The sequence below is a fragment of the Corvus kubaryi genome, unplaced genomic scaffold (assembly GCF_017639235.1).
Source record: "Corvus kubaryi isolate FWS band 111438036 unplaced genomic scaffold, C.kubaryi_AGA036_p1.0 37334, whole genome shotgun sequence".
NCBI lineage: Eukaryota > Metazoa > Chordata > Aves > Passeriformes > Corvidae > Corvus > Corvus kubaryi.
Window position 1 is genome coordinate 16351391 of NW_024581108.1, and position 14521 is coordinate 16365911.

Below are 14521 nucleotides of genomic sequence, written 5' to 3' on the forward strand. Positions count from 1 at the left end.
AAAGGCTGGGATGCAGGGATGCTCTGTCCCTTGCCTTTCCCATGGGACTATAGGAAAGGCCATCTTTCACGCATTGTGCCTTCAACTCCCAGCTCCTCCTGGCCTGGAATGCAGCACATGTTGTAGGATTATTGTAAAACATGCCCTGCCTCCAATCCCTTCTCCTCCAGCCTTGCTCTGGTATCGACTGCACAGAGCTGTGTTAGGCCTGGGGTCAGCTTCCCTCTCGCAATACCAGGGCTTGCAGAAGGTTCCAGCTTCTCTGGCAGACCTCAGTACCTGAGACACAGGGAAATGCAGGATGCTCCACAGCTTCACAAAAAAAAAAGGCAGGTGAGGCTGGAGGCCCCAGTTTCTGCCAACAGCACCAATGCCCTGTAGGCACAGCTGCAGTCCTGCGTGCAGGTGAAATGCCAGACCTGTGCCAGACTGACATCCAGCTCACAAAGGCCTAATTTGGACCATTCTTGTGGTTCCCCTGGCTTGCTCCTGGCCTGCCATGCTAAGGGCACCAAGTCTGGGTGCAAGCTCTTTCTAAAACTTTGGCACCTACAGCACACACCCCCATAAAGAGGCAGGACCAGGAGTGTCAGCATGGCTCCTTCCTCAACCTGCAAGCAGCAACCAGACCCACAGAACAAAGGTCTGAGCAGTACGTTTAACCTCAGCAGCAGCACACACAGAGCCAGATGGAAACCAGGAGGCTCCTCGGTGCAGGGGACAGATGTTCAAATCCCCCAATACGGGGAACACAGGCACAGTGAGGTGCAGCCGAGCAATATGGCACTCAGCAGGAAGAGCAGCACGCAAGGTCTGAGCAGCTGCCTTTCTGCCTTTTGCCTGCAGCTAAAACAATGTGTGTAGAAATGCCAACCTGCCTCCAACCATTTGCATAGACAAGGATGCTTTCAGTAAAGTGACCACTGCAGTGTGCTCAGCAAACCACTGCTCAGAATTTCACCTAAAAGGCAAATCTTTTGCTCTGGTTAAAAAAAGCTCAAAGGCAACAAATTCTACTCTCTGCTTTGTCCAGTAGCTGCAGGCTGCATGGGGCCAAGGAACATAATTGTGCTCCTCAGTTTCTCTTGAATCAATACCTTCTGACCTTACCTGAGAGCCCTCTGTATCACATGTGGCTACAGGAGGCCCTGGTTCTTACTGAAGCCCAAAGGCACTGCCAAGGAATAAAGTCTGCCTTGGTATTTTCCCAGCTCAAACATCTAGGATCTGGGCAGACAGCATCAGGAGGGGAGTGGAGACTGTACATGGCACCTAAGGGAAATACCCCTTCTTTCCCTGCTCAGGTACTCTGAGTTTCAGTGATGCGTCCCAAGGAATGCAGACAGCCCGCGTCCAAATGCAAGGGCAAAGGAAGTATCACAGCACACAGGGCAAGCAGGAGGGGAGAAGTGATGACCAACTGTCTGCTTCTAGGCAGGACCAGCTCCACCCAAACCATCCCCACCACATTCTTTTGAACTCCCAAGAACTAGAGGTCCCATATTCCTGCTCTTTTCCATGGAGACTGTTTACTGATCTCCTTGCAGCACATAAGGATGTGATTGAGAGCCATACACCACTACCAGCCAGAAACTGAGCGCTTTCATTCCTCAAAAATGATTTGTGCTTAGTCTTCTCTAGGCTGAATATCCCAGATCACAGAAGCAATCAGGTTGGAAAAGACCTCTGGGATCATCAAGTCTAACCTATGACCTAACACCACCTTGTCAACTAGACCATGGCACTGAGTGCCAAATCCAGTCTTTCCCTCAAACACCTCCAGGGACGGTGACTCCACCACCTCCCTGGGCAGCCCATTCTAATATCTAATCACCCTTTCTGTGAAGAAATTCTTCCTAATGTCCAACTTAAACATCCCCTGGCGCAGCTGGACGCTTTGTCCTCTAAATCCCTCAATCTTCCTTTGGAGATCATGTCTTCCAGTTCTCTGACCCTTCTTCTGTTCCTCTCTGGGTTTTTCCACCTGTGCCAGGTCCTCCCCAAATGCAGTATGTGAAACTCATTTGTTCCAAAGTCTAAGACCAGGCTGCAAAACACCCTGCCTAGGAAAAGAGGTTAACTTTAACATGCACCTAGCACATTTTAGCATGTATTAGCAAAAGAGAATGTAAGAGCACCCCTGATGGTAAAGAAGTTAACCTGTGTGTGAGATGCCATGAGAACACATGCAGCATAGCTACAAGAAGGACAGAAGGATGGAAGGAAGTTCCAGGAAGAGCTTGTTGTAAATAGGACCAAAATACTCATGCGTACCCTTTACCCTGGAGTAGCTCCAAGTGGCTTCCATGTAACTTACATTAACCCTCAGGGGATCACATCTTTCCTGTCTCTCCAAACAATTTGTACAGACACAAGTTCCACAGAAAACTGCTTCTGTGTTTTGATGATGTAATTTACAAAAAAACCCCCAAAACCAAAAACCAAAGGAGAGAGAAACACAAAATCATTTGATTTAGGCAAAAATGGACACTGCTTATTTCTGCCCTCCTGAGATGGGCATGTATGTTATCGTTCAAGTCATCTAAAACCAGTGAAGCCTCCAGGCTGCATCTAGAGCCCCTCTCAGCTGTAGCAAGACCAGCTCCTGAGACTGCAAGGAAAGGAAATGAAATGTGAGGCTGGGATCATTACTTTGAAACTATAAGCTCGTGCCACTGAGCCAAAGCCTGTTATATCGACATGGGTTTGTGTCACCCAGCAGCAGACATCATTCTCCATCTCTGACTGCTCAGTTCCCCTCCTCCCAGGACAGCTGGCAGCACGGTCTAGCTACAGAAAGCTCCCAACACCTTGCCCAGCAGGTTAAGTTATAGGACTGAGGTACTGCAGAGTGGAAAGTATCCTTCTGACTACTCCCATCATGCTTGGAAGCTGCTGACAAAGCACAAAGTGCCACTTGTAGAGGAATAAATAGCAAAAACCTCAAATTCCCTTCCCTGGTACAGAGAGCCCAGAGGGAGGTGTTGTTTCTTAAAGCCTGCAATGTTTAAAAGTCACTGAATTCGTACCTCTGCTGTCACAGAAGATACTCCTACTCTGTGTCTCCAGTCACCAGCTTAGGCAGCAGCTCTGAGGGACAAAGACAGCCTTGCCTGACAGTGAGTCCCAGGCTGAGAAAGTCTGGGGCAGAGCCATGAACAACAACTACTGTCCACGCAGACCACACGCCGTGCCTGTGCTTTCTTTGTTTTATGTGGAAGAGGATGTCAAAATCAACTCTGCTGGTTACTCTGTACTACGTGAGCACTCTACCTTAGCATGTATTGCGAACCCACTACAACAACCCCTTGGTCTATCTGGGTACAACTTGTAGGGAAACTGAGGCACCAACCCATCCTGTACCACCTTCTAATGAATCCAGGAAGACAAAAGGGAAAAGACTGCCAAAAACTTCCAGAATCCCCTGTCTATTGGTTTTCCTTGGAAGTACATTTTTACTCAGCACTCCTTATTAAGTAAGAAAGGAAGGACAACTTGCTCTGCAGAAGGACAGAAAGGGCTGCTCCTTTAAGGCCTCTCCTCGATGCCCTTTCTCGTTGAGATGACTATCCTCAACTCCCTCCTCATCTCCCTCCCTTTGATTTAAGAGTTCCTCTCTTGGCCCTGACAGTAAGGTATTTCTGTCCCACAGATTATAACTCACTCTGGGCTATTATTCAACTCCCAAGCCCTGGCCCTGCTGCATTTAGTCCAAACATAATATCCTTCATGCATATATTATCTGTCTCCCTATTATCTGGAATCATTTCGGAATTAAATTTCAGTCCTGCAATATTGGCTTGAAGAGCGGCTCGCTTTATGGGCTAGTCAAAGGTTAGAATACCAATCAAAATAACACTGCCGATGCAGAGAGACATTTTAATATTCCAAAACCCGGTAATTGTAAAAGGACATAATATTTTTTCCCTGATTACCCCAAAGGCAACACATGTTAACAAGGCAAGGGAGAGAGTGAAAGAAATTTCAGAGTTCAGACAGCTGCACGACAGATTTAAAGGAGAAGTCATGGATGGCTGCTGTGCTCCAGCCCCGGAGAACGAGGGCTCCTCTGCCCGTGCCAGAGGTGCCGCATTCCCCAGGATGCTTCCCCCTCCGTTCCCAGACTCGTGATGTTCGTGCTGTCTGGAAGCCAGCAAGTCCCAAGCCAGGAGCCCTCCAGAGTGCTCTCACTGCAAGGGAGCGGAGCAGCCAGAGCTGTGCAGGACCGATGGGCAAATATCATCACGATAGAAGAGACAGCCATGACTGGCTGGCCTTACCTGCACAGGCCACAGCACTGCCCCAAATTCCTGTCTGAACCAGAGCTGATGTTTTTAGGAAAAAACCCTTCCCTCCTGAGCTGGATAATCCACCACAGCCCTCGGTAAGTTGTTCCAATGGTTAATTACCCCACACTGTAAAGATCTGCGCCTGAATTACCTTGCTTTGGCTTCCAGGAACTGGAACTGCTTATGCTTTTGTCTGCTTCTGTGAAGGAACCTCTTGCCACGTCTTTAGATACTTGACAACTACCCTTCCCTGGTACCCTAAATGGCTCCCAGGGCTGTTACTGCATGGAGAGTGCTCCTTTGGTCTTGCAGTTCTCATCCAGTCTTCAAGTTTCCAGATTTCTGATGCAGATGGGACCCAATATCCCATACTGGTCACACCAGACCCAAAGAAAGAAATGATCCAGCCCCTCTGCTCCTCCTCACCATTGCCTGTTTATAAATCCAACAACAGCTGCCTTCTGGATGCAGTACCTGCACGTTATCGAAAATGATTTTTATGTTTTCTTTCAGGGCATTGACAAAAGTGTTAAATACAAGAGGTCTGAGAAATAGATCCCTGTGGGACCCCACTAGGAAGATATGCACTCCATGATGATTATCCATTTACAATTAAATGCTAGGAGCTGTCAGTTTGCTCTTTCTTAATCAATGTAATGTGTGCCATGTTGATTTTGTATCACTCTTGTTTCTTAATCAAAATGTCATAAGGTACCAAGTCAAATGCCTTCCAGAAGTATATTACATTGACATGGTTACCTTTATCAACCAAACATGTATTCTCATAAAAAAAATATCAAGTTAGTTTGAAAAAGATCTAGTTTCCATAAATCCACATTGATTGGCATTATATTATCCTCTTTTCATTCTTTATTAATCAACTATGATATCTGGCTTTTCATTACTTTGCCCAGAATTAATGTCAAGATGATAGGGCTATAATTACTTCATCGGTCATCCCATTTGCCCTTCTAAATTACTGGTACAACATTAGCTTTCTTCCAGTCCTCTAGAACTTCCCCCTTGTTCAAAGACTTATTAATAGTCCAGGGCATCTCAGCCAGCTCTTTAAAACTCCTGTAAACCAGCTATGCAAAATGCCAACCAATTCACCACTTGACTTTATCAGAAAACTCTGTTGTAACAGCAACCCTCTTGCTCAGCAACATGGCAACCTCTGCCTTTCTGTATATACGGAGAAAAGTATTTATTAAACACAGTCATTTTGCTGTTATAAGCAATTCCTTCCATTTCCTTTCAACTATGAACCAATGCCATTCCACAGACACTTTCCTTTCCTCATCTCCCTGAAAGAGATACCCTAACTCCCCTGAGTGCCAGAGTCACATTTCTCCTTGTGTTTCCTTTCACAACCTCTCCAATTTCTGCCCTCTGAGACTTTCCAAAGCCAAGAGCTTCACCAATGGGGTGAGGAGCCAAGCAAGCCCAGGCCCCACTGAAGAAAGGTATGCCAGGGTCTCAGAACTGGCATCCATGCTGCAAACCAGCAAAGCCCTGGGCACAGTTCTTTGCAGTTAGGAGGTAACATTTATTCATGTGCTTGATGCTCTGGCCATGAAGCACTTTGCCTGAGGACTCCTCCTCTGGCACTTCTAACCTTACCAGGCATTTTATATTCCCTGCAGCCAGTAACTCAATACACAGGAAATTGATAACAATCACTGTGAGTCCTCAAGAAGTTAGACCTCAAAAAAGCAACTTCCAGGTATACGGGTTAACACATAAACCATTTCTCACCCCTTTCAATGATCTTCATCCAATGCACTCAAGACACTTCAGCACCAAGTGCCTGAGAAGTACTCAGAGCCCCCCCTCCCACTCCAAAGGCAGAAGGAATTGTTAATTCAGAGAAACAGAAAGCTGTTAGCAAATCTTTGTTTGTTTAAGATGTGTTTATTTCTAGTAGCCAAATATTAACAAAAACATCCTATTACATGTTTCCTCTGACAGATTTCACAATGCAAGTAGGTGACCTTAAAACATTTGTGCATGTTTATTAACAGTTTGCTTCCAAACAGGAATATCTACAGATCAATAAAGGCTGACCCTGGAAAAGGCCAGCTCTGTGCACAGCCATAGCACCCCAGCATGGTCACGTTGTGCTCCCCAAGGCTCTGTCAACTCTGTTTCATCATGCCCAGAGAAGGAAAGTTGCATTCCTTCACACACATCATTCAACTCTTGCTTTTCATAAAAACTCTCATGAATTTCAGGATGTCAAACCAAGACCAGTTTTCTGTCGCTCCTAAAGCAACCACTATTACTGTATCTAAAGACATGCTGCACCCTCTGAACAGAAATCAAAGATGGTCAAAGATGCCAGGGTAGCTGTGCAGAGAAAGGGACAGTTCTGTGATGGGTATGAAGATTGTCTTCTTTAAAAAAAAAAAAAGATATATATAATTTGAGAAACAAGGAAGAAAACAAACCCTTAGTGGATACATAAAACACTCCTCTCATCTTTTAAATGCAAAACATCCAGAGAATAAATGGAAGATCAGGATAGTGTACACATGTTAAGAATAACTTCCACAGCCAGTTCTAGAGTCACAGAGCCCACAAGTGCCTTTCTGCCAGCCCTCCAACAAGTTTTGCTGTGCTGGAAAAGACAATTGAGCAAGAATATGACCAAGGTCTCAAATCAAGAATAGCATGATGAAGAAGAACTAGAAACACATTTTCTTTCACACAATACAAGACCTACGCCCAAGAAAATGATCTGACAATAGGCTGAAAAGAAACAAAGGGACCTGCATCTTCACACAACTTAAGAGTACACAGAGGATAACTGATACATCATTAAACAGCAAAAATCATTGCTGCAGGATGCTGTAGAAACTGAAAGCATAAGCAGATTCAGAAAAGGGTGTACAAGTTTCTGGTAGACATGGTAAAAACAGTGGGTGCTAGATACAGTGGTCCAGGGACAGCTCTCAGCTCTTGAGGAGACAGTTGCTGGGAATCAGAGAAAGCTGACTCGAGCCATGCTCTCCCTGTTAGACCTGTGAGCATTGGCTACTGGTCTCTGGCATAAAGATAACCTGGGTTACATCTTTGGTCTGGCCATTTTGATACCCTCATCATCCTTCTAACGCTCTTCTTGCACAAGCTCATTGTAAGAAAATCTATCTTCACCCCTCTTCTTCCACCCCCTCCCTCCATCAAACCACTCTCCCTTCAGTGATGTGCTCCCCTCCCAGTGGTGCTGGCAACTCCTACTGCCTGCTGGCTTTCCCATTCCCAGGCTCTTGGACACCCTGTGATTGCAGGCACTGTGTCCTCAGCCTAACACACCACTGGTTCCAGCCCCTGGGGTGAGGATTCATCACAGGACCAACCATGCTGCTAACTCAAGTGGGACCTGGAAAACAAACCACAGAGGCTCCTGAAAGAGCACAGGAAGCACAAATGAGAGCTGATCCTTGTGTTAGAATAAGCAGTAATGGATTTACCCTGGCTACCTGAGGATACTCTCAAGGCAGCAGCTTGGTTGCAGCTTGCTAGCTGCAGGAGCTTTCCTTTTTGCATAAATCTTGACCCATGGCCTCCTGCATTCTGCACATACTACTCCACTGTTGTCCCTCTCTCCTGACATGAAGCACTCTCTGTTATTTCCACCCTGAGCACCCAGCTCCAGTGATGTAGCTCAGGTTCTGCACCTCAGCCTTAACCCACAGGGCCTCTGCAGATCGACATGACAGGTACCTAAGGAGAACTGGCAGATGGGATGGTGGCTCTCTATTGAGATGGTTTAGGGGGATATCTGAAATGTTGCAGCATTCAAAGAAAGCCTCCTCTGCTTTCTGCTGCCCTCCCATAAGGCTGAGCTAATCGAAGTGAAGAACATGATAAACTCTCTGCCCCGAGTCAGCTCACACTGACAGCTCACCAGAGATACAAGATCGCTCAGTGACATTAAAAATGTCAGCAAACACCGATCAGGCTTGATGGAAGGGATGCATTAGCAGGCTGGGGGGGCACAGGGTGAGGTAAAACTTCAGCAAACATGGTCAAGTGCATAGGCAGCTTTCTTCCCCCACTCTCTCCTCCACAGAAGGCTTTATTACAGATCCCAAGACACAGTGGCCACCATTGCAGCAGTCAGATGTGGAGCTCACCACCACCTGAACGGCCAGATCAATCCAACAAGGTTTGCCTGAGGCAAAGCAAGCATGGCAGCTACCGGGGACACTTCCTGTCTCCAGCTTGCCTGAGAGGGAGGTCTTGGAAATTGTGAAAGCTGCCTGCAGGCACAAGGTTCTCACCTCAACCGCTCCTGCAGCACAGCAGTGAAAAGGAAGTTTATTGGCAAATGAACTGAGAAAGACTCTCTCATCACTGCGGGAAGAAGATCTGCTGAGCTCTGGAGCATTCCACACTCTGGCAGAGGGAGTCCAGACAAGGACTGTTTTTTAAAATGACACAAAACAGAGACAAAGAAGACCTGAACCTGTGTGTGCATGGGCAGAGGGAATCTGGAACGTATTTTGTTGCTACTGCACTACACAAAGATACACAAACTTGTCTGTGTGTAATCCTACTTCAGCATTGCCTGGTAGTCGTAGCAGGAGCACCCTAATTCAGAAAGGTACTCTTGTTATCACTGCTCATAAGCAGAGACTCAAAGGAGGTACAGCAGGTGCAGGTGGGCCATCCTGCAGGAAACTGCTCTCTGTCCCATGTGCCTGTTTTCTTGAGATCTGAAACATTCAAGTCTCTGCATTATCCATGACCTAAAAATCAACGGTTTCACACTCCAAGCCCCAGCCACCCCACAACACCTTCACTTACTTCATGGATCAGGTCAGAGGCAGACTCAGCCTAGGAAGTATTTCTAGGTCAGGAATGTGCTAGAGGGAGGGGGAAAAGGGGCCACCTGAGCTATGCAGGAAAGAATGGGGGGGCAGGGGGGGGCAGTTGTTACCTGTCCACTCTTATCATCTTATCTGTTTTACACTGGGAGCTCAGTCAATAGAGACTGAGTCTCCGCTGGGTCTGTCTGCTTGGACAGAATCAGTTATCTAGGCTGGAAATCCTCTCTTGTGAAAACACACAGGCAGTTGCCCCACAAGCACCTGAAAGCAGTGTGTGGCATAGAAAGATCACCACCCTGGGGTAAGAGCAAGTCCCAGGGGAAGCAGCTCTTAGCCACAGGACAGGAGAGGTCTCTGCTCCCCTCTGCAACATGGGTCACTTCCCAGAGGGATGCAGGGTCCCTGGAACCATTCTGTGTCAGAGGGTGTCAGGTATTAAAGTGTCAGAAAAACTTCACTGTTTTTAAGGGACTAGAGGGGTTGGAAGAAGATCAGCATTTCTCTCTCACATTCCTGCATGATCTGAAGGAGGTTGAAACTTTACTTTCCAGTAACACATCTGCAGAGGAGGACAACCCAATCCACGTGCCCCCATCCTACATGCTCAACATGTGACCATTTCAGGGAGCTGGGTAGGGGAACATTTCAATTGCACCAACTTCCCTCCTGCTCCTGCATTTAGCTCTGTGCTTGGGACTTCATGGATGCTCAGCAGCCCTCAGCTTAGTATCACAGTATTTGCTGACATGCAATACATGAACGCTCATCTTGAAGAAGAGACACTTGCCTGGACATCTACATAATGATGAATCCCAGCTCCTAACACACTAAATCCAGGAGCCTTGAACTATGGGAAAGAGCCATAAGTCATTCATCCTGAGTCCCAAAGGAGGAGCATGGATGGATCAACCTACTTCTTAGCAAACATCACAGTACACAGGGATTTTTTTTTCGAGTATTATTATTCTGCAGCCATCAACCTGCTGGTTATATAGCTGCTATCCATTCACCGGAAGTTTAGTGAACTTCAAATGGCGATCATTAATGGTCACTGAACTGCAGAATGCCCCAATGTGCTTTCAGATTTCATTTACCAAGGACCAGCAATCAGCCAAAAGATTTGCTCTGACAGCAGGGAAATACAAGACCCTTTGACAAGTTCAGCCAGGAATGTGCTGCCAGCATCCCTTGTTAAGTTCATGTTCTACCCTATTTGACGGAACAGATCATGCAAATTGTCCTTCTGCGGCCGCTCAGCCTGTCACTCATGCTTCCATTTAAAACAATAAATAAATAAAAGAACAAAAGAAAAGACTGCAAGAACAACAAGCTGTTTATAAGCAAATTCCGCTTCCTGAGCCCCCTAATTACCAGGAAAAGGCGTAGAAACCCAAATAAAGCACTAAATTGGATGGGGGGAGGGAATCTTATTCATCTGAAGGTTTAACCAGGACGGCCACCCCAATTTCTCTTGTGCACAGACTGCAACCTCCTCCCTCACCCTGCTACTGCTTGTAATCACATTTGTTCTTTTCTTCCCACTTTGGTTTGTGACTTATGGCATCACCATGTTTTTCTGTGTAGATGGAACAGCTGTGCCAGGAGTCTTTGTGGATGCACAGCATGCTGCTCCTTAACCACCCAGGGAAGGTGTGGAGCAAAAGACAAGGCACCAGACCGTACTGAGTCCAAGGCATTGTGCTTAGCAAAGTGATCACTGATCTCTTAGGTGGATGCGCTGCTGAGACAGCTCCCTTTCCCCACACCACAAAGAGAAATGCTGATTTTTACATTGGAGTATTTCCACATTTATTAACCGGAATTTCATCTGATGGGAACCATGCTCCTAGGAGCCTTATATGGCTGCAAAACAAAACAGAGTCAGCAGTACTGGTGACAACACAACCTTCACTGAAAAGAGGTCTCACAGTGTCCCAATATTATGCAGAGGCATTGCACTGTGCCTGCCACAATGGGGTTCTCCCCAGCTGCAGAACACATCCCATCAAGTATAGTAAGACTCTATTAGAGGAGATACAATAGGGAGCTGGAGGACTCGCTCAGCCCAGCTTCTGAGAAAATAACTCATTTCAATGCAAAACAGCAGTAGTTATTAGACACCTCCTTAAAGAGGAAAAGTGAAGGACAAGGGGAGGAGGGAGACAGGGAGACAGGGACTGTGGCAGTTTGCACAGAAGTACCTTTTTCAGATTAATCCACTGTTTGAAGTAATCAGCAACCGGCAGCCCTAAGTACTGGCATTGTCCTGGTAACCTATAAGAGAGAAGAGAGAGCAAGTTTGATTCAATCAGTGTCTTGACAACACAAACTCTGTTTTCTTAAGTGCATTTCGTTCAGAGATGGAAAAGACTGAGTCTGCTGTAACATCATGCTGCACATCAGAAACACCACAGCTCTTGGCAAAAAAATCTCATGAGAGTAAAGCTTGGCTTAAGACTTTTATACATCCAGCCACATCCAGGCTGCTGAAACCTTTTAGACTAAACATTTTGAACAGCAGTTGTGTACAAGTGCAGCACTCAGCTCTTCTCCACGCTGGCTAACACACAAAGATGACTGGAGTATCCAGGCTGTTTTTGGCTAAGCAAACCCATCACAAATCCCTGCAAAACCATCCTGCTCTGCCAGCAGCTTACAGGGCAGACAGAAGGACTGACAATTCACCTGTCATGCCCTGGTGCTTCTCCATTTGGCCTTTATGGTTAAAACATCAAAAGAGACATGAAGGAGGGAAGGAGGCATCAAAGCATTCATTTTTTGGGTAGCAGTGCTGTAGGGCTAAGAAAGCAGAGGCTGTTTTCCAAGCAGGTGCTTGGAAACAGGAGGAAGAGAGCAGACACAACTCTGAAGATACAAGTTGCTGCACAGTGTATCTCACTAGGGAGATACATCCCTGGCACAGCAGCCAGGGATGTGAGCACAGCAGCCAGAGCTGTGAGCACACATATTTATCCTTTCCCTTCCTACAGCAAGCCGATGGAATAGGGCTCAAAACAAAACTGCACCGGTAAGGGAGGCAGATTGCCTGAAGTGACAGCAGCACCTCAGGAAAGCTGCTTTTCCCACACTGTGCCGATCCCAGTGAGTTTGCAGGGGAGCGAGGATGTGCCCCTCAGCTGGGGAATGCTGAGTTGCAAACAGTGTGGCTCCAGCCAAGCCTGTGCAGGGACATGAGTTATGTGAGTTTTCTCTGGCCACTTTGATCTGATCAAGAGTAATTGATGGATCTTGTTCATTCACATACTGCCGAGCATGCCTGGGGCACTGGTCATGGGATCTTTAAGTGAAGCAAAGGAACATCCCAAATAAATATGTCAACTAAATAAATGACTAAATTAGAGCTGTTTGTGCATGTTAAAAGTCACAACCCTAGAAATTGGCTTTTGCAAACAGAGAGAGGTGGGTAATCTCCCAAATTCCTCAAGCATATGGGGGTTGTAGGAGGAGATTGCAGGGGAGGAGGAAGAGCTACGAGTGCCAGCATCAGCTGCTCAAATATCTGAACACAGACCACTACCATGTCCAGGACAAAGCCTTCTCCTGCTCTCCAAGGAGGAAAGAGTGAATAGTCTGGACTAGACTGCAGACTCGAGACTGAAATACAGGAACAAACTCTGGATACAAGGTAAACACCCCAAGGTGCACCATCAGCATCCCAGGCAGTACTTGAGTGCTCAGCCCAGCTCCAATTCCTTTGGTGAATGGGAAAGCATCTCTCCAGACATTTCCCCAAGTAAGGAGATGAAGGAGCAACACAGATAATGCACTTGCAGATAATGTGAGACTCAGGGTAATGCAGTACCAGAGCAGTCTGGTCTTGGTGACTCCTCCATTTCTATGCGAAGCAAAGGAAGGAAGCTGGGAAACATATCCAGAGGAATCTCCTGGAAGTATGTGGCCAACAGAGCCAGCAAACACCGGGACCCACCTGTGTACTACCTTTGCCCTGCTTAGGCTAAGAAAGGAATAGACTTCCTGTGCCAAAGTCAAATGCCTGGTCCTGAGAAGATGCACGTGTGATGATTTAGGACCAATAATTTAAGTCATACAAACACATTTGAGTAAGTATGTCCAGAGGAAGTTCTTTGAAAGCAGGAAGGCTGTCAAGAGAACGAGCCATGGCAGTGTGCAGTGCAAGCAGTGCAAGCTGACAGCACAGTCCCATCCCTGGGCACAGCTCATCTGATGCCACTGTGCTGAAATAAAGCACCTGGAGTCACTCCTCACAACTGCACAGCTGCCACAGAAACAGCAGCCTGGCCCATGCATTTTACAGCCATTACACAGATGTCCATGACATCCCTTAGTCAAACAGACCCGACCAGCCCCAATCAGCATGCTGAGAAAGCTCTTTCTCCAGGAAAGCTGCTTTTTGCTGGTGCCCAAATCAAGAAAGATCACAAGAAAAGGAACCATCTAAAACAAATAACTGGTCTAAATATAGGCACTTGATTAGGCCAACCTCTTTCAGATTGCTCACATTTAGCTAGACAGGATGATGACAGAAGTTAGCAAGAGTTAGAGGAAAAATTATCAATTCACCTTACATCTGGATAGGGCCCAGATGAAGTGAGTGCAGCATTGTTCTTGTTAGCCACAGGAATTGACAGCAAACCACCCAGTGCAATGAATGACATCTAAAGCACTGCCATCCCTGTGGGACCAAAAGGCCCAGCAAACTGGACAGCCTGGTTCTATTTTCACCCTGAGACTGATGGCAGTGTGCCCTGGGCGCTGGACAGTGGGTCTTTAATTGGAGAAAATAAATGCTCCAAATAAATATGTCAACTAAATAAATGACGCATTTTTGCAAACAACTAACAACCCCAGAAACTGCCTGTGAAGCTGTGTGACCTCAGGACATTCCCCCTCCCCCTTGATGTCCCCTCATTTCTTGTCAGCAGCAGAGGGGCTTCAAGTTTTTCAAGCACCAGGAGACCAACATGTTATAACCTGGGCGGGCTGTTAGCAGCATGGACCAAAACATAAGTCTATCCCTGAGCTGGAAGATGCAGTCCTGGTGGCTCCAGGCCACTGGGGACACAGCCACTGAGCAAGGATTAGCACAGGATTCCTATATGGGTCTGGTCTAGTCTAAATATGCAGCACTCCTGGCATAGGGAACCAGAGGCTTTCACTGCACAGAACCTGGGTTTCCAGGTACCTACAGGGAGGAAAACACCCCTGCAACATCTTTTCCCAGCTCCAAGATTGTCACCTGTAGTGGTCCCCCCACTCTCCAGCCTGCTGACCAGGCAGGAGTTTTTCTATCATCTTTTCCAGGCTGGACTAAATAAGGCACATCTGTGGCTGTCCTGGGGAACAGAAATACCATGGCCTGTAAGGAAGCATGTCTATTTATCAGAGCCACCACTC

General features: G+C 46.8%; 1 protein-coding gene across 1 annotated transcript in view; it reads right to left on the minus strand.

The window, feature by feature from the left end:
- The window catches only part of ERI3 (ERI1 exoribonuclease family member 3), a 120917-nt gene that overhangs the window by 67590 nt on the left and 38806 nt on the right, over nucleotides 1-14521 (minus strand). Inside the window, exon 5 of the mRNA XM_042030528.1 lies at nucleotides 11326-11398. Within this exon, the coding sequence (XP_041886462.1) occupies nucleotides 11326-11398 (73 nt within the window). The remainder of the gene's footprint in view (nucleotides 1-11325; nucleotides 11399-14521) is intronic.